Raw genomic sequence first — 24,107 nt, 5'->3', positions numbered from 1 at the left:
TGGGATGAGAATCAGACAGTCCTTGCCGCAGCCATAAGTGCCCTGGACAGGGACTCAGGTCCTCTGGGAGACAGAGTGGGGAGCTGGAGCTTAGGGATTGTGGAGCAATCCAAGGGCAAGGTCTGCTGTTGACTGTGGAGAGACAGATCAAGGGGATGTGAGGGAGGAGATTGTGGTGGGAAATGACTGTGGAGGAAAGCTGGGCAGCCATGGAAGCAAGGTGATACTGCTGAGTCATGCATAAGGGGTGAAGCCATCACCATAGCCTCTCTCTCCCCACTCGCCAGCATCGGCAGCTGAACAATAGAGAAGCTGGCCCATCAAATGCCTGACGCACTGAACTACAGAGTAGGACCCCGTCCAGCTTGCCCCTTTAAGTGACTGATGCAGCTATCTCAGAGTAGGACTCCAGTCAAGGGGGCCCCTCTATGTGCCTGATGCACCAAACAACAGAGAAGGACCTCAGGCAACGGATCCCTCTAAGTGCCTGAACAGAGCAGAGCTATGGAGAAAGACTGACCAAAGAGGTCTTCTGATCACCAGCTATAAGAGGCTTGAAAAAAAGACTCTGATAGGGCCAAAACTCCCGTGGCAAAGGCAGTCCGTGTCCCTGCACACTTGGCACCGCCAGAGTATCCACAAGCCAAGCAGCTGCGCCTCCTTCATGCTCAACTCTCACTGGGGCAGATCTGCCACAGGCAAAAAAATCTTGTGTCTATACACACAGGGTCATTTTGGTAGTGTCTGACTCTTTGGGGCCATGTAGACTGTGGCCTGCCAGGCTTCTCTATCATGGAGTGGGGTTCTCCAGGCAAGAATATGGGAGCGTATTGGCCTATACTGGTTTCCATACCCTCGTAGAACACTATATTTCCTGCTGCCCTAGCCGCCAATTCCCCTGAATATCTGGTGCTGCCAGAACCCCTGCGACCCAAGCAGCTGCACCACCTCCACACCTGGCCCTCACAGGGGCAAACCCAAGTCCTCCAGGGCAGCCTCAGGAGCAAACCCCAGTGGATGACCCATATACAGAGGTGGAAATAAAACCACAATTGAAACCCAGGGGCAGCGTGGCTAAGGAAGAAGACCCAAAACCTTCCCGCCAGCTATACAAGCTACAGATTAAATCCACACAATCAACTAGCCAGACTCTGTGTCTATGGAATATATGAAAGGTCATTGAGAGCTCCCACAAAAGAAAACACACTAGTTCTGATAGCTGTGGACTTTGGAGGCAAGAACACACAGGAGTAGGACCAGATTAGAATCTGAGCTGCTCCCACAGCAGGTCCGGAGCTCAGCACAGTGTTGAAGGGCATCCTAGGGAGGTGATGTGGACTGTGACTCCCAGTGAGGGAAAGGACTCTGACAGCAGTGACTCAAGAAAAACATTTATTATTCGTATGTTTTGACTTGTTCTATAGATTCTTTTGGATTGTTTTTCTTTTTCTTCCTTCTTTTTCCCCCCCTTGTTGTAGTTGTCAATTTTATTGACACTCAGCTCAGTTCAGTTGTGTCCAACTCTTTGCGACTCCATGAACCGCAGCATGCCAGGCCTCCCTGTCCATCACAAACTCCTGGAGTCCACCCAAACCCATGTCCATTGAGTCGGTGATGCCATCTAACCATCTCATCCTGTGTTGTCCCCTTCTCCTCCTGCCCTCAATCTTTCCCAGCATCAGGATCTTTTCAAATGAGTCAGCTCTTCGCATCATGTCCATTAGTCCTTCCAATGAATACCCAGGACTAATTTCCTTTAGGATGACTGGTTGGATCTCCTTGCAGTCCAAGGGACTCTCAAGAGTCTCCTCCAACACCACAGTTCAAAAGCATCAATTCTTCGGTGCTATAGCCTTGCCTAGACAGACCTTTGTTGACAAAGTAATGTCCCTGCTTTTTAATGTGCTATCTAGGTTGGTCATAACTTTCCTTCCAAAGAGTAAGCGTCTTTTAATTTCATGGTTGCAGTCACCATCTGCAGTGATTTTGGAGCCCCCCAAAATAAAGTCTGACACTGTTTCCACTGTTTCCCCATCTATTTGTCATGAAGTGATGGGACCAGATGCCATGATCTTTGTTTTCTGAATGTTGAGTTTTAAGCCAACTTTTTCACTCTCCTCTTTCACTTTCATCAGGAGGCTTTTTAGTTCCTCTTCACTTTGTGCCATAAGGGTGGTGTCATCTGCATATCTGAGGTTATTGATATTTCTCCCGGCAAACTTGATTCCAGCTGGGCTTCTTCTAGCCCAGGGTTTTTCATGATGTACTCTGCATAGAAGTTAAAGAAGCAGGGTGACAATATACAGCCTTGACGTACTCCTTTTCCTATTTGAAACCAGTCTGTTGGTCCATGTCCAGTTCTAACTGTTGCTTCCTGACCTGCATATAGGTTTCTCAAGAGGCAGGTCAGGTGGTCAGGTATGCCCATCTCTTTCAGAATTTTCCACAGTATATTGTGATCCACACAGTCAAAGGCTTTAGCATAGTCAATAAAGCGGAAATAGATGTTTTTCTGAAACTCTCTTGCTTTTTCGATGACCCAGCAGATGTTGGCAATTAGATCTCTGGTTCCTCTACCTTTTCTAAAACCAGCTTGAACATCTGGAAGTTCATGGTTCATGTATTGCTGAAGCCTGGCTTGGAGAATTTTGAGCATTACTTTACTAGCATATGAGATGAGTGCAATTGTGCGGTAGTTTGAGCATTCTTTGGGATTGACTTTCTTTGGGATTGGGATGAAAACTAACCTTTTCCAGTCCTGTGGCCATTGCTGAGTTTTCCAAATTTGCTGGCATATTGAGTGCAGCACTTTCACAGCATCATCTCTCAGGATTTGAAATAGCTCAACTGGAATTCCATCACCTCCACTAACTTTGTTCGTAGTGATGCTTTCTAAGGCTCATTTGACCTCGCATTCCAGGATGTCTGGCTCTAGGTGAGTGATGACACCATCATGATTATCTGGGTCATGAAGATCTTTTCTGTACAGTTATTCTGTGTATTCTTGCCACCTCTTCTTAATATCTTCTGCTTTTGTTAGGTTCATACCATTTCTGTCCTTTATTGAGCCCATCTTTGCATGAAATATTCCCTTGGTATCTCTAATTTTCTTGAAGAGATCTTTCCCATTCTGTTTTTTTGTTTTTTTTTTCCTATTTCTTTGCATTGATCGCTGAGGAAGGCTTTCTTATCTCTCCTTGCTATTCTTTGGAACTCTGCATTCCAATGGGAATAGCTTTCCTTTTCTCCTTTGCCTTTTGATTCTCTTCTTTTCACAGCTATTTGTAAGGCCTCCTCAGACAGCCATTTTGCCTGTTTGCATTTCTTTTTCTCGGGGATTGTCTTGATCCCTTTCTCCTGTACGGTGTCATGAACCTCCATCCATAGTTCATCAGGCACTCTATCTGTCAGATCTAGTCCCTTAAATCTATATCTCACTTCCACTGTATAATCATAAGGGCTGCAAAAAATATAATCAATCTGATTTCGGTGTTGACCATCTGGTGATGTCCATGTGTAGAGTCTTCTCTTGTGTTGTTGGAAGAGGGTGTTTGCTATGACCAGAGCGTTCTCTTGGCAAAACTCTATTAGCCTTTGCCCTGTTTCATTCTGTACTCCAAGGCCAAATTTGCCTGTTACTCCAGGTGTTTCTTGACTTCCTACTTTTGCATGACCCACGTCCTAGAGTAATGGAAATAAAAACAAAAGTAAACAATTGGGACCTGATTAAACCTAAAAGCTTTTGCACAGCAAAGGAAACTATAAGCAAGGTGAAAAGACAACCCTCAGAATGGGGAAAATAATAGCAAATGAAAGAATTGACAAAGGATTAATTTCTAAACTATACAAGCAGCTCATGCAACTCAATGCCAGAAAAACAAGCAACCCAATCAAAAAGTGGGAAAACGACCTAAACAGACATTTCTCCAAAGAAGACACACATGAAAAGATGCTCAACATCACTCATTATTAGAAAAATGCAAATCAAAACTACAATGAGATATCACCTCACACCAGTCAGAATGGCCATCATCAAAAATCCTACAAACAATAAATGCTGGAGAGGGTGTGGAGAAAAGGCAACACACTTGCACTGTTGGTGGGAGTGTAAATTAATGCAGACACTATGGAAGACAGTTTGGAGATTCTTTTTAAAACTAGGAATAAAACCACTATATGACCCCACAATCCCACTCCTAGGCATATACTGAGGAAATCAAAATTGAAAAGACTCATGTATCCCATTGTTCACTGCAGCACTATTTACAAAAGCTAGAGCTTGAAAGCAACCTCGATGTCCATCGACAGATGAATGGATAAAGAAGTTGTGGTACATATACACAATGGAATGTTACTCAGCCATAAAAAGGAACACATTTGAGTCAGTTTTGATGAGGTGGATGAACCTAGAACCTATTAGCAGAGTGAAATGAGTCAGAAAGAGAAAGATAAATACATGTTCTAATGCATACATATGGAATCTAGAAAAATGGTACTGAAGAATTTATTTATAGGGCAGCAATGGAGAAACAGACATAGACAATAGACTTACAGGCATGGAAAGAGGGGAGGAGAGGGTGAGATGTATGGAAAGAGTTACATGGAAAGAGTAACTTAGATTACCATATGCAAAATGCTGCTGCTAAGTCACTTCAGTCGTGTCCGACCCTGTGTGACCCCAAAGACAGCAGCCCGCCAGGCTCCCCCGTCCCTGGGATTCTCAAGGCAAGAACACTGGAGTGGGTTGCCAGTTCCTTCTCCAATATGTGAAAGTGAAAAGTGAAAGTGAAGTCTCGCAGTCATGTCCAACTCGTAGTGACCTGATGGACTGCACCCTACCAGGCTCCTCCGTCCGTGGGATTTTCCAGACAAGAGTACTGGAGTGGGGTGCCATTGCCTTCTCCACTGTATGTAAAATAGCCAACGGGAATTTGCTGTATGGCTCAGGAAACTCAAACAGGGGCTCTGTATTAACCGAGAGGAGTGGAGATGAGAGAGAGGTTCATAAGGGAGGGTAATATATGGATACCTATGGCTGATTCATGTTGAGGTTTGACAGAAAACAACAAAATTCTGTAAAGCAATTATCCTTCAATAAAAAAAATAAATTAATTAAAAAAAAAGATGCTCAATCTCATAGTTAAGCAGGAAAATGCACATTTAAACTATGAGAAAATGCTCTTGTACCCCTTGGATTTGACTGGAAAACCTGAAAGTACCTAATAATACCAGGTACTGCCAGGATGTGAATCAAAGAAAACTCTTATAAATGATAGCAGGAACATAAAACTGTTTGAAAACAATTTAGTATTAAATATGTACTACAACCCAGGAAATCCACTTCTAGATAGTATACAAAATAGAAAAGCACTCATCCATATATATAAACAGACATATTCATAACAGCATTACTTATAAAAGTAAAAATTGTCTGCAGAAGGTGAAAGTGATAAATTCATGTCAACTATCACACAGCAATAAAAATTAGTGAACCAGAGTGACATATACCAAGATGATTCATTCTCATAATGTTATTTTCTTCAAAATCCAAAACAGGTGGCAAGTGAATTCAAATTGCATTATATCATTTTTATAAAAGTTAAATTACCAAAGCAACATAAAAGTATTCTTAGTGAAAGTGCATGAAATTTATTAATGTGCTGCTGCTGCTGCTGCTAAGTCACTTCAGTCGTGTCCGACTCTGTGCGACCCCATAGATGGCAGCCCACCAGGCTCCCCCGTCCCTGGGATTCTCCAGGCAAGAATACTGGAGGGGGTTACCATTTCCTTCTCCAATTCACGAAAGTGAAAAGTGAAAGTGAAGTCGCTCAGTCGTGTCCGACTCCTAGCGACCCCATGGACTGCAGCCCACCAGGCTCCTCCGTCCATGGGATTTTCCAGGCAAGAGTACTGGAGTTGGTTGCCATTGCCTTCTCCGTTATTAATGTACAAATAAATACAAAAATTTAGGAATGATGTTGCCTCTGCGGGGTGAGGGAAGAAGAGCTAAAGGAATGGCAGAGGAAGCTTCAGTCTTAATCAATCATATTTTTCTTCTTAAAAGAGATGCATGATTCATGCATCAGTGTCCATTGTATTTTGTATATCATAAATATGCCAATTAATGTTTAAAATAAAAAACAATTATCCAAATGTGTTAACTGTAACAACAAACCTTCTCTTTAGCTAGAATAGACTGTTCATCTGAGAGATTAGTTTCACAGTAAAGGCCATCTAACAAATGAATTTGAAGAAGAATCTAATGACTCCCACTTCCTGCTCAGTGCTTCTCCCTGTTTTTCAAAAACTAACAGCCCTCCATACCCATATGGTACCCCACTGATGTGGATCCTGTCATCCCAAGCTCCACAGACTCTAAGCTCTTCAGATCTACATCCCCATACATAAAAATTAAACATTTAAAAAATTTTTAAGAACCAATATCTAATTAAGTTAGATATTAGATAAGATACTAAGCATTAAGATATTAAGATACATAAGTGGTTTTTGTTTATATCAGGAATTGCCAAAGCAACTTCTCTAAAACCAGGCCTCTAAAGAAAGTTATTAGAAAGATAGTTGACACCTGACAGTTAATATCACCATAAGTCTTTTATTTTCAAATAAAGTTGGTCCTGCTTTTCCTGGAAACAGATTATCATCTCAAAATGTAGTATCATCACACTACATTTAGTAGTGTGAATCAAAGGAGTTGATTAACAATTTATGAAATTTTATGGATTTCATATTTAGCCATTGATAGATGTAATCTGAATAACTGATCTATTAAAACTGCTTTGATCTAATTTTTAGAGTTGTTAATGTTTTGGAATTGGACCTCTGCTTGAGCAACAGCCTAAGGTTATTCAGCATTCATCTTTCTCTAGTTTTCAGACAGTCATCTGCATTTCCAGAGGGTTGATGACAGGGCAACTTGGAGTTTAAAGACAGCATCTGTATTTGCATTTCAATAGTTCCATAATTCTTTGGAACTATTGAAATCTCCTCAGTATGCTTCATTGTTTAAATAGTGAAGGTGGCCAAAATTTGTTCAAGATTCATAAATCTTAGAAAAAAGTTGAACCATGGTATTCAAGGCTCATTATACAGAGAATACTTCCTTCTTATTTTTTTTTTAATGCTAAAATCGTGTTTGTTAAAACCCATAGGGTCTGCATCACACCTGCTTACATTTAAAACGATTTATCCATTTGAACCTCTAGAGTCTGAAATCGAGGTTCTATGATATGACAAAGAGAAAAGGAATACATATGGCTTGAAATATATTACAGAGGCATCATCGATTTTTAGTTTGTGGTTCCAAAAATATCTTTCTCCCCATTGCATGCATGCTAAATCGCTTCAATCATGTCCTACTCTTTGAGACCCTATGGACTGTAGCCCACCTGGCTTCTCTGTCCATGGGGATTTTCTAGGCAAGAATACTGGAGTGGTTTGCCATTTCCTTCTTCAGCGGATCTTCCTGACCCAGAGATGGAACCAGAGTCTCTTGTCTCCTGCATTGGCAGGTGGGTTCTTAACCACTAGCGCCACCTGGGAAGCCCTTCTCCCCATTAGAAGGGAACAATTTCGCTTTTATTTAGGAAAACAGTTCCACTTAACACATGGGATATAAGTTCATTGGTAGGTATGTTACCTGTTTGCAATAATCATAAGTTTCCTCATAATTGGTTGTGATTTAACATACAGAATTTTTTTGTCAAATATTTTGGTAAAAGGGAGTTAAATCCTGGAGTTAAAATAAGAAATTCTGAGTTCAGGTGTAGGGCAATTGGGTACATTTCTGAGATGAGCCTTGTGCCCTTCCAATAAGTGTGGGAAAATATTGTTTACTAAATAGTTTCAGGAAGTGATTAAATAATGAATATATGTAAAAGTTATGTGCAAACTGTATCCAAAAGAACTGGAGGCCTATAAAAGTGTTGCTACAACTGTATAATTGTTGTGTGAAGTTATTTATTTATTTTAGATTTTCAATTGCAACCTAAAAATGTTCTTATCACTCTGTCCAGCTGAAACACTAAGATGTGGCAAATGTTTATAAGGATAAAACTGTGGGTGAAAAAGCAGAGCCCCAGAGAGCTCAATTCAAAAATTCGCCCTTAAAAATTTTGTCTCCTTGCCCTTTTAGAACCCTTTCTTGGTGGTGTTTTATAACACACTTTTAAAATGACCTGGCTTTTGAAAATATGCTCTTATTCCTTTTTCCTTTTACATGCAAATAATATGATACACTAGAAAGTAATCCTTAAAAGTCACCCCTCATTCATGGCCCAGGTAAAGTGGAAAATAATCATTCTTGGTACTCTGTTGATTAGCTGTCAATCTCCAAATTCTCTTCCCAGACAACCCTTAGCAGCCAGAAAAGATGATTTTTGACCTTGAAGATTTTAGCATTGCAAATCCAAGAATATGAGCAAATGCATTTTCTTTTTAATAAACTGTGAATTTGCATCCACCAGAGTGGCATCTGAACATTATGACGTCTACTGTATTAGCAACGTAGAGAAATGAAGGGACAATCTCACTTATCATGAGGAAACGAGAAGCTTATAGCCTGTATTCCACGAAAAGAAAAAAAAAATGATTTCAGGATGATAACTCTTATTTTAAAGAGAGAATTGACCCGTTGGGTTAGAGAATAAAAGAGAAGTCTAAATATAGCACCAGCCTCGTCAATAGGTTTCTTAACATATCGCTGCTTTGGGGAGTTTAAAGACGTGTGAGACTTTATATGTCTGTGTGTGTCTTTACGTGAGAGAGGAGATGAGCGTGTGTGAGTGTGAGAATGTGTGTTCCTGGCCGGAGGAGAGGGGGTGGAAGCGTGAAGGGTGGTTGGAAAACCCCTTCTAATTTTGCGCACACCCAGGGCAGCCACCCCGGCCCCAGGAGGAGAAGGGAACGCGAAAGCAGGCACAAAGGTCGTTGCCTTGAGTAATGTGAAGAGACTGAACCGCTAGCAGAGACTTTTCTCCTTGGCAGCCAACAACCTGCAGCCGGGAAGGCGGGAGGGGGAGGAAACCCCGAGGAGGCGCTCCCGGCCGCCTCTTTGCTGAGGTAGCAGGAGCGGCAGCCTGCGGAGCCACGGGCGCAGCGTCACCGAGCCGGTGCGGGTGCGGGGCGCTCGGGAAGGCGCAGAGGCCCGGAGGCGCTGGTGCGGCGGAGTCGCCCGCGCTGCAGGACGCCGCGCCGGGGCTGCCGGAGCGCCACGGGCCGGTCGAGCTGCAGGAAGAGCCGGCGGCCGCGCGCTGCCCGGCGGCGCCGTGCCTCGAGCACCTGCTTGGAGCCCAGCGGGCGATTGAAAGAACCCGGAGAGCTCGGCCAGTCGTCCTGTTCTTGACAAAAACAGCCAGAGCCGGGAGAAGGCGACCATTTCAGTACTCCGCCGGACTGGGAATTTGCTTCTCACAATTTGGGGGAGCCCGAGTAGAGGTCAGAGGGGCAGGCGAGGATCCCGAAAAGGAGCCGAGGGCTGTGGAAGTGGTCACCCCCTCCCCTATTGCTGGAAAATCTCCTTGACATGTTTTAGCACTTTGAGGCTGCTGCAGCTGGTGTCGTCGGAAAAGGGGGTGGGAAAAATAAGAGAGGGGGCGGGGAGAGCAGGGAGACACAGCCAAGAGCCAGGAGCAGCGCCTCCTCGCCTGCCAATCCAGGCACCTGTGCACCAAGCCACTGCACCGAGGAGGACCCCACTCCGGGAGAACCCCGGGCTTCAAGCCACGGACAGTCAGCTCCTGGGCAGCGAGTTCTCACCGGAGGGACCTGCAACCGCCGACTCCATCGTCGCCTGCTGCCGCGGGAGCGCACAGCCCCGCCGAACCGCCCGCTGCTTCCCGGGTCCCCGGGGATCCTCGCCTAGGAGAGGCGCGGCAGCGGGCACGGGGTGTTACGGAGTTGGGTGCAAGATTCGCCTTTTCGGCTCGTCTCTTCTCCTCCCGGGATTTATTGTCTGTGGAGCCTTCTGGGGTGGGGAGGGAGCTGCGCCTCCGCCACCGCCGCTGCCGCCTCTGCTGCTGCGGTCGCTTGCGCGGCGCGCAAGGCAGGCGGAAGCTGGGGAGTGGATGCGCTCCTGCCTCCCCCGCCAGCGCTTCGGGCTTCCCCTCGGCCGCTTCCCGCGGAAACCTCTCCAGCTGTCCACCTGAAGGGCACCAGCATCATGGTCTAACGTGGCAGCTGCCTGGAATCCCCTCTTTCTCCTTCTCTTCTCCTGCTTCACCCCTCCTCTCCTCCGAGGACCTCGTGCCCACTCCACTGCGGACCCCCGGACACTTTAAGGAATAACCCTCGGCAGCTGCACGATTCACTTTCTCCGGAACCTCATGGGCAGTTTCTCCCGCCGGCGATGTGAGTAGGATACTGTTGCTCCGGGGCCAAGGGGGTCGCGGGGGCCTCGCCGCTTGTGGCCGCAGCGACAGTGAGCGCCCTAGGTGAGGGACCCAGGTGGCCGACGGAACGAGGGGCGGGTAGGAGAACCCGAGCCTTCAGCGCTCGCTGGGAGCTGCTTGCCGGGTGGCCCGCGGAGGTGGCGAGGATGTGGTCGATTGCGGGGCATTTAGAATCGCGTGCTTGCTGTTGCGGGTGCTGGGGAGTGCCGAGTGGCCTGGGCTGGCGGGTGAGCTTAAAGGGTTACATATTGCGAAAAGGAAGGCAAAGAGCGATTTTGGGTGCTGATGCTGAGACCGACGGTTGAGCTGAGGTTGATCATAGTTCTTTATTATCTTGAATATCTCCAGTCAGCTTTTTCTGGAGGTGTCTGAAGGATGAAGCGCTCGTTTGATATTCGTTCTCTCTCTCTCTCTCTCTCGCTCGCTCGCTCACACACACACACACTTGTGGCAGGTCACGTTTGTCCCTTTATCTTAGAAGCTGTAGTATTACTGTGTGATGCCTATTTGTTTGAAAAATACAATTAGAAGACCTTTAGGCCATTGGGAAATGAAAGGATAGGGTGGGGTTTTGGGGAGGGGATGAAGGGGAAGAAAGAGTGTAAAAGACTGGAGGACCAAAAGAAGTGGGGGAGCGATGGAGCGAAGCCCTTCTTCCCGGGAGTCAGGGAAAGCGATGTCTCCTTTCCTCTAAGCTAGACAACTCCAGCCCACACATCTCCTTTGTGTTGCTCGGAGAAGCTGGTGAAGCAGCACTATTGCCAATCCCAGTGCTGGGCCCCCTTCAGCATCTTGCATCCTCCTTTCAGAGTCATTAAGGATGCAGGACTAGTTTTGGGTCCTACGTGGAAAGAGGGAGGAAAGCACATTAGCATCAGGGTAATCATAGCACCTTAGCTCATGGACAGTTAAATTGGGTGCCAAAGGGTCTCCTGTCTTTACAGTTTGAAGAGTCAAGAATGGGAATAAGGGGATGGGACTTTTACAGAATGTCTTTAAAAATAGTGTGACTTCATGATAACGGAGATGGCTGCAAAATTGCTTCATTATACTACTTCTTGGCCATCAGGGCTGCATAAAGGACCCGCCTCCGCCCTCTCCCTTACTGTCTCCTCCCCATCAAGTCACAAAGCGAGAGGGCTGGGCGAGAGGGCGCAGCGCCAGGCAGAGAAGGGAAGGGGTCACTTTCACAACTCCGAGGAATCGGCTTCAAAAAGGAACCATCTGCGACTCCCACGACTCCCACGTTCCTTTCGAACTTCTTCAAAAGAAATTAGAAAACGGGGGAGGGGAGGGTGCGCTCAGTGAGACATGAAGATCCTCCACCTGCTCTTTTCCATTACTTCCCCAATACACTTTCAACACATCGAATTCACCTGCAGTGGTAACTGGGTCACCACGTAAATGTGTACCTGTGTACGTTGCAATGTGGTTCTCTTGGTAGATAAAAAGCAATTCATAAGTGAGCATATTTTAACGTGGGTAAAATTTCTAAGCACAATAGAGATTTTATAGCGTGGGCGAGAAGAGTGCATTCCAGCGAAAGCAGGACACGTGATCTCCAACGGGAGAGATACAGTATTAGGAACTCGATTTTCTTTGTTCCTGGCTGAGCCTATGAGATGCTCAGCATCCCTGTTGCTTAAACCCTCCTGTAAAACGGAAAAATAATAAAGTTGATGAGGGAGAGACTAGAATGTGGGGAAGCACAAGTAGATACCTGTGAAGGGTTTGAACCTTCTGCTTCGCTGCCACCTCTCCTATTTTACTGCCCACCTTCCACCCACCCAGCTCCTCGCCCCGCTAGCCCCCTATTTAAAAGTGAGACCTTCCTTCCGGGAGACGTGGCGGAAAAGTTCCCCAGCCCCTGTACACGTGGGTTCTCTAGCGCCTCAGAACCTGATGCGTTTCTCAACAGATTCTGCCACCTCTCCAGTCCAAGTGTCACGCCTCCATCCAGGCGTCTAGAGCTGACTTCACAGACTCTTAAGAGAACCTCCAGGAGATTTTGTGCAAAAGACAGTAGAGCAGAGTCCGTTCCCTGCTTCTTGGAAACCGTTGATCGCACGGGGGAAAGAATGAGAATGTGGGAATATAGGAATGATTTTATTTTTCCTTAAAAATAAGGCATATGACCAAAGTATGTCGAGAGTGATGTTTAGTGATGTTTGCATTTGGACGCCCAGGGAATGTATCAGGCCTGTGGAATGTCCTGAGGTGTGATTATTTATTAATTTAATGGAAGTAGAATTTGTTCTAGACCCACCATTTAATTAGTTCTCCGACTTGGAGATTTTTTATTTCATTTTTCACTCCATGTTTTACAAGCGATCTTAATGGGCTGAAGTTTTTTAAAATGTGGGTTATTTCTGTACTGTGTTGCATTGCATCATACTAACATGTTGGTAAGGAAAGCAGAGTCAATTTCCATGACATATTATGAAGTGAAAGTTCTTTATGCATTTTTAAAAATACTCGACTGTCCAAGAAAAGATGTGTACTTACCATGGCAACCCTTACATTCCCCATCACGTGTGCCTGCACATTTGCAGCTTCAGAATTAGAAACCACTTCCTAAAGAAATAAACCTGTTTCTGTTACAGTAGCCATGTTTTATTCTGAATTTTAGGGCTGCTTTAGGCTGGCATTAAAATTTTCTTAATTAAAATCCCATTTCACTTTTGTTTGTAAGCTTTAAATTCTTCTGCTTCCTCTATAAAATTCAAAGCATAGCTAAAAGTGTTTTGTGTGTCTATTTTGGTGTGTTTTTTATTTTTTAAAAGTTGCAAAGATGGAAATTAATATCAGTGAATTTTTAGCAATTATAAAATCTTTAAATGACAGTATTATCCACATAGTGTTAATTCTCAGGGCATTTCTTAGATCTCTCTCATTTGCAGTTTGTAGTCCACGGTAATACTTGATATAAAAACCTAGCTTCTTTAAATGACTTAAAATATTCACCTTTTTAAAACACTTGAAATTTGAAGATATGTTGATGTATCAAAATTACACCACTTTTTACTATAATTTTATCTTTTGATGACTTTTGCTTCAATGAGTGGATCCCTCTTTCGATGATATTATCATTTTATTTCATACCCAAATTAACAGAATACACAAAGAGTAACCAACTACTAATAAATTACCATCTGAGTTATTTCTGGATCCTTGTTCCCTTTTTTCCTTCACATAAATTATTTCATATTTTTTGGAAAATTTCTCATTTAGAGAACATGTGCTATTTGTTGAGTATAATAATTAATAAAAGATAAAAAGACATTACTTGTTTGGGTCTCTCCAGTAACAATGGCTACTTTGTAGAGTATCATCCACATTTCTTTTTGACTGGATCTAGTCAGTCACATGAATTTGCAAGATGACTTTGGGGGGAACATTAATTCATATCTATGACAGAGAATAGACCTTCAGTTTGTGCCAAGCCAACTGACCAATAAGTGATTCATATCTCCAAGGAAGAACATACTGAAGATGATTCTAGGATCTTCCGAGAACCCTGACATTTTTCTCTTTGAAACTCTTTACTACATCAGTATTCAATGGAGGGTTTTTAATGACTCAGGATTAAAAATTGTAATTTTAATATCAAACAGCAGTTTGACCATATAGTGTTGCTATTAAAGTATACTCTGAGGAACTACAAAATCAGAAAAGAGATTCCTAGATGATAGGTTTTGTACATATGTTAAAATATTGATTCATGAATTGTCAATGAAAACTCAAATTTAAAAGGGGTACCATAAGTCAACAATATTTGAAAAATAATGGCCAGAAATCAGTAATATTTTTCCTTTACAAAGTTTTTAGCCATGTTTTGTGAATCAGGTTTTAATCATTAGAAATATTCATGTTTTTATAGAAAACACTCTAGTGAATTATCCTAAGATAGTGAAAGAAAATTAAGAAAACCAAAAGTATTATACTTCCAAAATTAACATGTGATTTGGTAATACAAACAAGTCTCCTTTAATGCTGAAAATAGAAGTAGTAATAATTTGTAATTTATAATTCTAATACATAGCAAATAATAAGACAAATGGTACCTTTTAGAGGAGTGCAGCATAAACTTTTTGGTGCAAATCAGGTTTTCCGTAGTAATGTGTGTGTGTGTATGTGGTTATATGTAGTGGTGGAATATGCTTTCAAAGTATGCTATTTAAATGGGAAATATATTTATTTCCTATTTTGGAATTAATTAATATGCTTAAAATTCATGAGCTTTTGTGTCCAAGAGCCAACCCTGATCATCTAGCTTCTCTTAACATAGTGCATAATTACAGTAACAACTACCAGTTCCTAAGTCAGGTGCTTATTTCCAAATAATCTTTAAAGAAGCAATATTATCACCATTTGAAAAATCAGAATGTTTAGATTCAAAGACAGAAGTGATAAGTCCATGTCACAAAGCTATTAAATAGAAGGTGATGAAGATTTAAATTCAGATTTGTCTCCTGTACCTTTCCCTCCACACCATGTCTTCTCCCTCATAGGCAAAAATTGGTACTTGTTAAATAACTTAAATCTGTAGGTCATTGAATTATTTCCTAATGAATAAAAAAACCAATATTTTGAAACAACTTTTCACAGTTATCAACATATTTGGCAATAATGCACCTCATTACTTTTGCGGCCACCTTTTAATATTGGTATAGAAAACACTGCTGCTTGTCTTCCTGGCATAATTAACTCATGACAGAAAAATTTAATAAACTGTTAGAACCTGTCATATAAAAGCACATTAAGGAAGTTTTCAATAAAGCAATTTTGGATCAATAGCTGTCGTATCTACTTTGAAACAGTGATGATATATTTGATATATAAACCCCTAGAGAGGTATCATGTATGCTATTTAAATTATTAACCATAACAGAAAAATTATCATTTGTCATTCAATGACACATGGAAAATTATTAAATAAATTTAATAACCCAGAGGATTTCCTGCATATACTCCCTTTCATTATATGGTTTACTGCTTGATAAATTACTTAAAATCTCTATACAAAAATATTATTTTACTTTAATAAACATGGAAGCAATAGTAGTTACCAGAGATGAAGTATTAAAATTTGTATTAGCATTGGCATGATCCGTTTAAATATTTTAATACTAGAATAGATGCTTAACATTGTTTAAAGACTTCATTTACTTCCTTCTTAGTGATGCAGTTTCTTCAGTTACATCAGTATATTTTTGCTGTACATGAAGTTCAGTACTTTGAGAGCATCTTTAGGTAATAGTGATACTGGGCCCAAGGTGATAGAATAACAAATTTGTTAAGAACAAGGGAATTTCAGGATACGTACGTACGTGTGTGTGTGTGTGTATTTTCAGAGAGAGAGAATTAAATTTTGTGCTCTTCAAGAAGTAAGATAGTATAAGAAGAAGTGAGAAGCTATAGGTTTCAATTATACAATACAGATGAGGTAGGTGACCTGAAAATAAAAATACTGACAGTGTAAGTACAATCATTATGAGATTTTCACAGGGAGAAAGAAAAGAAAGTGGTACTCTGGAATACAGAGCTAACAGAGAAAAAGATGTGAAAAACAGTCTAAGAAAGCTATTTGACTTAATTCCCCAAGAAAAAAAAATAGGCTTTTATGCTATTATGATATTGAAAGGTATAAAGATATATTTGTGTAGTGGAAAAATATTTTATAGATGGCTGTCTGCATTATCAAATTATTTGCTAATGGAAGGAAAGGCAAGGCATGAACCTTATTGAAATAGTGACTAAATGTTATGAGGGTATTTGTTGCACTAAAAAGGTGAGTAATGGACACAAAGCTAAAATGTGTCAGCTGAATTTGAAGAATTAATGTAACGCAAATGGTGTAGCTAAAATAATTTAACAGTGCAAATAATAGACTTCGTAAGTGTTAACTGATTAAGTGTTTTGCATCCAGTACATTCACCATTGCAGTTCTTACCATGAGTAGGCAACCTACAGAGTTATGAAGGATGGAGATGTATCTCAAACCTCATAGTGTTAGCACTGACATCACACTGAGTATTTACTCCGGTCTTATTCTGAGTTGATGTAACCCAAGGCGTGAAAAAAATTTTCTTCCCTACTTCAAGTGTAATTAATTTCTTAAGACAATTATAAAAGCTATTGTAATTAAATCAAATACCTATTTCAACTTCCGTGATTGTTAAATATTAGCAATATCCTTAGGGTAATATTATATTGTTGAACACCGAGCATACCACACACATACACATATAGCTGTAATTGCTCTATTTTATAATAAGCACTCTCACGTAGCTGTCATCTTACTATCTCATGAGTTCATAACTTTCCAGAGATGGAAAAGACTTTAGAGGGTCTTATTTTACAAAAGAGGAAACTAAGTCCAGATAAGTCCAGATAAGTTTGCTTTCTTGTACAAGGTTACACATATGTTGGTGAGAGAAACATAAATAGAACCAGAGCTCTTCACTCCCAACCTCTGCCTCTAAAACCATACCCTGGGAACCACTGAAGTTTTTATACCTTAGCAAAGGAAAGTAGGGAAAAGAACCTTAATCTGATGAATTAGGTTAATGAAGTCAGCCAACAGGATGACCCACCCAAAATACACTTCTTTCTCATTTTATTTTGGCCTGAGGTTTTATTTGGCCTAAGTGTTTTGGAAAATTGCCTTATCTTTCCACTTTGATTTGACTGTCTAGGCAGTTTAATTCTATACATTTAACATCTATGAAGTATTCTATTTTTTAAAGGGTACCATTATTTAAGAAATATGGAATTAATTTCACTAATATTAAAGAGTTCTAAGTTTTGATACTATATTCTTTTTAATGAAAAATAAAATGTTCTTTAAAATTACTGATCTATTTAGAATAATGCCAACTAAATATCAGATGATGGAAAAAGTTCAATTCCTTTTAAATGAATTAATTTCCTTCTAAATCTGCTAATTACATTAAAGCATTAATCAATGATTTTTCTTACCAAAAATCAGGAATTCCTTAAAGTGAGGTTAGGCATTTCTGTAAAACATTGCCTTGAATATTGATTAGGAAAGGGTTTTAATGAGGAAAGCAAAATATGATACAGCTGGAACATTTAAAAGCATACTCATTTCTATTAATTTTTTTGCATTACAAAGTTATATTTTGAAGGCCCTTTGAAATAATAAGTTCCCTCTTGCTGCTAAATATGTTTATCTGTTATGTTATGACTGTTATGACTTTAAAGAAAGGAATTCTCTGTTCTTCCTTGAGACAAATTTGAAACAAATATTCTTGTTTAATGCTTTCTCTAATGCTAAAATTCTGAATCCATTTTATCTAGAATCTTCAGTTATTGGGAAACTTAAGGCAAGATGTTTTTGAACCTACTACAAAGCATATTAACAACAGCTATAAAATATTTTTGAAATTATGATGTACAGCCTTTCCTGGTAGCTCAGTCGGTAAAGAATCTGCCTGCAGTACAGGAGACCTGGGTTCGATCCCTGGGTCTGGAAGATCCCTTGGAGAAGGAAATCGCAAACCACTCCAGTATCCTTGCCTGGAAAATCCCATGGACAGAGGAACCTGGTGGACTGCAGTCCATGGATTCGCAGAGTTGGGCATGACTGAACGACTAACACTTTCACTTAAAATATGTGTTTGGCTTACATTAAGGTATATAGAAATATCTACAAACAAACATATTTATTTAGCAATATGTACCCAATAGCCACATCTAATAACTATTTTTAAAAGACAAATGAAATTTTTTAGCATAGTAATAATATTTAAAATTGAAGAAAAAATTAGTGACTGAAGTAATTCATTGCCTATCAGCAGATTAGCTATGCTTTTCATTTGTGGAATGGGTCTTATTCATGCCAGCTTTCAGTGTACTGTTCTGGGACTTGTGGGTGTGATAGAACGGAACATATTTCTGTATCTGTGAATATAATCCCACACAACATTTTACATGACAAAATCTGAATGTCCTAAGACTGGGTGTTAAAGATAAGACAAGATGTCAACCTTTATCCATCCAGGGTTTCAATTACCTCTATATTAATACGTGTTTTATCTTACAAAATATCCAATGCTATTTAAAGAGATGCTATTTAGACAGGTACTAGAAGGAGTGAGGGTGTTTTGTGTTTGCTTCTTTGCTTGCTAGTTTGCTTATTTTCTTACTTCCTTGCTTTTTCTATCTCGATAAAACTAAGGTTTGCTTTCTGCAGACAAAAAGCAAGCTGCTGAAACAAACATAGTAAGCCAAAGTGGGAAATGAACAAGGGAAGAGGTGCAAAGGTGATATATTTTTGTACTTTGGTATAGAAAGAAACTACTAGAACTGCAACACATATTTATTTTCTATATAAAATTATGAAGAAAATAAGCTTTATGAATGCTTATTAATATAGTTACTAAATAGTTATTAATAGTTAATAAATATATTAATTAACAGATGGGTGCATGCTCATTTACAAAAATATATTGGAAAAACTAGGAAGATGTGTAACTGAGAATGCATTTGTCTTAAAGTCTAAAATGTGCTATTGAGTAAAAAGAGCATTGTTTGTATAAAGTGTTTAATGTTTGTTTTTTCTAAATACAATTGTATATATATCAAACTCTTAGTCCTCAGTACACTCTATATGCATCCCATTCTAAATACACCCCCTGAGCCAAGCCCAGGGTGCTCAGTCACTCAGTCATGTCCGACTCTTTGTGACCCCATTGACTGTAGCCCACCAGGCTCCTCTGTCCATGGAATTATTCAGGCAAGAATATTGGAGTAGGTTGCAATTTCCTTCTCCAGGAGATCTTCCTGACCCAGGGATCAAACCCATGTCTCCTGCGTCTCCTGCATTGGCAAGTGGATTCTTTACCATGGAGCCACCTGGGAATCCCATATACCTTCTCTATTATTTGTTAATTAGTATAAATTCAGCTGTGAATACGTGATATAATGCCCGCTGCAAATGGAGTAATATCAGTCCCTTTGCAGTGAGTCTTGAGGATGTACTTGTCACCCCTTTGGGCTCTGCATGTGACTAAGACGGCCCCAGACCTCAAGGGTACGTGTCTTCTTTGCAGATGTAGATTTATCCATGATTTTTAGAATGGAACATATTCTTAATCTTCTTTTTTCAGGTAGAATTTCTTTGTATGATAATGTGTGAAAATAAATAGAAAGGCCGAAAAAAGAAAAGTTGAATTTGGATTCTAGGAATATGGATGAATATATTCTTGTCTTAAATGTCACTTAATGTTTTTAATGTTGTTTAATAATAGATAAAATGGTATATTTTGGTATAAAAAGTAGAACATTTTAATGAGTCAAGAATTATAGTCTAGTGGGCTCACTGTATAAAAGTAGTATAATAGTTTCCAGTATTCACACTGAAAAGGAAGACAACAAAAACTCTTTGATGTTACTTAAAAGGGTTTATACTCTTCTGGATCTGAGACAAGTGAGAAATTTATCGTTAAGCTGAGTAAAGATTACTGTTAAGTTGGTACCTTCTTTTTTAGAGGGCCTAGTTAAATGAAAATATATAGACAATAATGAAACTTTAGGGTTCTTTGGTAACCTTTTTAAAAAAAAAAAAGATCAAACCTTTAACCTTTAACTCATGTGATTTGTGAGATCACCCAAGAGCACTCTAAACTGGTCTTTCAGGGATTCTTCAAAATGTGAATATGTCCCCTTCTTAGCTTCCTCAAGTAATTGTTCTAGTGGCTGTCTCCAGACCTAACACACTTGATTTTTTATTCCCAGCTACCTAGTTCACAGCATAGTGCAGAAAAAATGCACGTTGTGTGAATGAATGGTTTCACTTACGCATCTGAATGTCTCTGACTCTTGCAGCCTGTAGTGTGGTTCCTCTGGGTTTCTTCTTCTCTCTGCTGTTTGAGACTATCATAGGATTTAATTTTCCAGTCCCTCTTTGCAGTTAGGCTGTCATGTGACTTACTTAGGCCAATGCCACAGGAGCTAAAATTGAGGAATACCTTTTTGGAGTAGAAGTATTTATGACCTAGTGCACTATTTGCTCTTCTCCTCAAATAGCAATTATAGACACATGTGTCATGATGGGGCCTCCATCAGCCTGGTCTCTGAACAACTGCACTAAGTCATCCCTTTTAATATGTAGCATGAGCAAGCGTGAATGTGTTCTTCTGTTAAGATTTAGGGGAGTTGTTTGTTACTAAATTTAACTTAGCCTTTCCTTCCTTTCAAATTCATTGAGTGAAATTCTATCGAAAGAATCCTGATGTCCATTTTATGGAATCACAATTACAGGACTGTTATATGAACATGCCTCTAGTTTACATTTTAATATAACAATGTATTTTATGATTGATTAAAATTATGGAAATTAAAAACTATGTTTAAAAGATACAAAATCAATCTACTTGAGACATTTTTATATGCTTAAAGCACTTTGACTTTCTCAGTTTGTGATTTTATGTACTTACATATTTTGATACATCTAAAATCTAAGAGCTCTGATATCATTCTTGTACAACACAGCAGCAGTTCCCCTGATTCATAACAAATTGAAGAAACCAGAAAGATACATATGTGTTAATTCTATAGCTTGTTGGTAGAATACGTGTAATTGAAAACACTCTACCATATCTACTAGAATCTGCAATATTTTCTCAATTTAGTACATTTTACCCAAGTTCATGTGTCTATTCATTCATCTATTCTAAATATTTATTGTGCTGTTATTCCACACCATGCCCAATGCTTGGCAAGACTGATTACAAGTGTGACTCCTGTTTTTATGGCACTTACAGCCAAATGGCTTAGACAGATATTAAGAAACTAACCATTCTGGAAATATACAACTTCAAGTTATGATAAGAGAAAAAGACCAAAGTACTGAGAGTGAATATAATAGGGATCTGAGCAGGAGAAGGAGAATTTCTGATGAACTGATATTTAAATAAGATGTCTAAGATGATAGGAGTTAGCCAGGAGAGAGGGAGAAAGAGCATTCTAAGGTAAATGGTGTACGCAAAGACTCTACAGCTGAAGGTGGTACATTGGAGGGCAATATGCAGTGTGGCAGAATGTTAGGCAACAGGGAGGGATTGGCATAATATGAGGTGAAAAGTGAAAGTGAAAGTCCTGTCCAACTCTTTGGGACCCCATGGTCTATAGAGTCCATGGAATTCTCCAGGCCAGAATACTGGAATGGGTAGCCTTTCCCTTCTCCAGGAGATCTTCCCAACCCGGGGATTGAACCCAGTTCTCCTGCATTGCAGGCGGATTCTTTACCAGCTGAGCCACCCGGGAAACCCAAGGACACTGGAGTGGGTAGTCTATCCCTTCCCCAGCCGATCTTCCTGATCCAGGAATTGAACCAAGGTCTCCTGCATTGCAGGTGGATTCTTTACCAACTGGGCTATCAGGAAAGCCCTATAATATGAGGTAGGCGTGAACAAGATCATCTCAGAATTTATTGACCTGGTTAAAATTTTAAAATTTTTATTCTATCTCCAGTGTGAAGTCATTAAGCATTTTTAAACAGAAGAGTGATCTGAACTTACTGATTTTTTTAAGTGATCTCTTGTGCTGCTTTTAAACTCATTACAAGAAAGAGAGGAAGTAGGGATTTATAAATCAGGAGATATTTACAGTAGATTGGGCAAGAGATTAAGGTATCTTGTGCTAGGATTTTAGTCATGGAAATGGAGAGAGGTGGATAGAAAAGTGAAGTATGCCTTGTAGAAGCTCTTGTATTCTTTGCTAAATTGATAGTAGGAGAGAGCTAGCGAGAAAAAGTATGGAACTGAGGATCATTCCAAAATTTCTGATAGGAATAACTGGACACATAGAGATGTATTTTATTGTCTGAAGAATCCTACATAAGGAGCTAATCTATTCAGGCATAACTAGAACATTGACACTAATATTATAGAACCTGAATAACTGACTGACATATTGAGGAAGCATGAATCAGCATGTCAATTTATAAACATAAACATCCCTATATAAAATTACTGGAAATGTAGTGAATAGTTTCATAGGGAAAATAATTAAAACCTCTTTTTAAGAAAAATAATTTTCAAATAAATGATAGTTGGGTATGCATTAGAATGACTCACTTGATATTGCTCTCTTGGTTTCCTTCTAATTATTCTCTGGCATGAAAAGAAAACATGAATATGTATCCATTCCTTCTGAATACTAATTTCTTCCACCTCTTTCTGTTATTCTTTAATGTTTGGGAAGAACAGTTTACTCCTGTTCCTTTTATATTGGGTTGTCTGAGATGAATGGAAGGCTGTTAACTGCTGGTATACATTATTTTAAGCAACCCATCTGAAGCACTTCTTGCCCTCTTGTAGCCCTGTAGCTACCCAGGTATCCATACTGTGAAGTTCTCTGGGCAAGGCCACACACATCTGCAGATTATTCCCTGAACTGCCTCTTTCCTTGAGCTTTCCACATTTGTAATTTCCTGATGCTAAGCTCTGTCAGTTCAGATACACTGTAGATTGATGCCCAGAGAGTGCATATATAAGTGAAATGATAATCTTTCATTTATGTACATATTATGGATATATTGTTTAGGAATGTGTTCAGCTGCAAGTAACCAACAATTTGTAGCTTAACTGAATAAAATATTATTTTACCCCTTCTTCTAGTTGGCATTTGCAGTGGTAACTAAAAATCCCAAAACATTTCAGTGGCTTACAACTACATATATTTATTTCTCACTTAACAGAAGTATGGAGCAGCGGCAACTCTGCGTGGGTCTGTCCACTCAGTCTCCTCATTCCAGCATCCAGGCCAAAGGGATGCGTTGTTCTCCTGGTGGAAATCAGGAGAAAGAGGCCAAACTGACCCACTCAAATTCAACGAAAACTTCTGTTCACACATAGCACATTTTATGTCCATTCACATTCCATTGGCTAAAGCAGGACATGTAGCTATAATCAAGCATCAGTGATGATTTTAGGAGCTCTTACTCTTTCTAAATCATTGCTTATGGCTTGGGTAGCATTCTTAGCATTTATACTTGAAAAGACTATTCCTTACATAAGACAGCTGCCTTCAAGTGGATTGGCACCTAATAGAAGCAATGGATATCAATTGTGAGTTCTCTCAGGTCTCTTCTTTATTTTTTCTCTCCTTTTTTCCTAGCCAGCCTACAGATATGTTTGATACAGTAGTACTTGTGAATATATGATTTTTTTCTTTTTTGAGTTTAAATGTATTTTATAAATTTCTAAAATACATTACTTGGGCTATGCCCTATTATTTCCATAACATAGCTATTACCCTACCATGGGGCACTTGAATAAAATAACATTCATCTTGAAATTTAGATGAATAATAATTCAGTTTTAGTTTGGATAAACAGAATTTCTTATTTTTTCAAACACTGAAGCTTTAGCTATGAAGTAAAATGTTATTCTTTTATGAAAATCTGAAGGATCTGTGGAGTGATTTAGATTTCAAGTATAGATATACTTCAAAACTCTCAGATAACTGACGCTTAAATATCAATTGACAAAACTATAATCTGAAATTCCCTTTAAAGTTTCAAAACCGTACATATTTTATTTTTATTCAGGTCTACTTTATCTAGGGCTTCCGAGGTGGCTCAGTGGTAAAGAATCTGCCTCCCAATACAAAAGACGTGAGTTCGATACCTGGGATGGGAAGATCCCCTGGAGAAGGAAATGGCAACCCACT

General features: G+C 40.0%; 1 protein-coding gene across 4 annotated transcripts in view; it reads left to right on the top strand.

Annotated features, from left to right (window-relative positions):
• The first annotated feature begins 10,263 nt into the window (after window positions 1-10,263).
• The window catches only part of LRRC7 (leucine rich repeat containing 7), a 575,718-nt gene continuing 561,874 nt past the window's right edge, over window positions 10,264-24,107 (top strand). For all 4 annotated transcript variants that reach the window (XM_043877735.1, XM_043877734.1, XM_043877736.1 and 1 more), the window contains exon 1: window positions 10,264-10,365. In XM_043877735.1, the coding sequence (XP_043733670.1) occupies window positions 10,364-10,365 (2 nt within the window). In that variant the 5' untranslated portion in view covers window positions 10,264-10,363. The remainder of the gene's footprint in view (window positions 10,366-24,107) is intronic.

The sequence above is a fragment of the Cervus elaphus genome, chromosome 20, assembly GCF_910594005.1.
Source record: "Cervus elaphus chromosome 20, mCerEla1.1, whole genome shotgun sequence".
NCBI lineage: Eukaryota > Metazoa > Chordata > Mammalia > Artiodactyla > Cervidae > Cervus > Cervus elaphus.
Note: the sequence above shows the minus strand (reverse complement) of the source record. Positions and strands in the feature narration are given on the sequence as shown.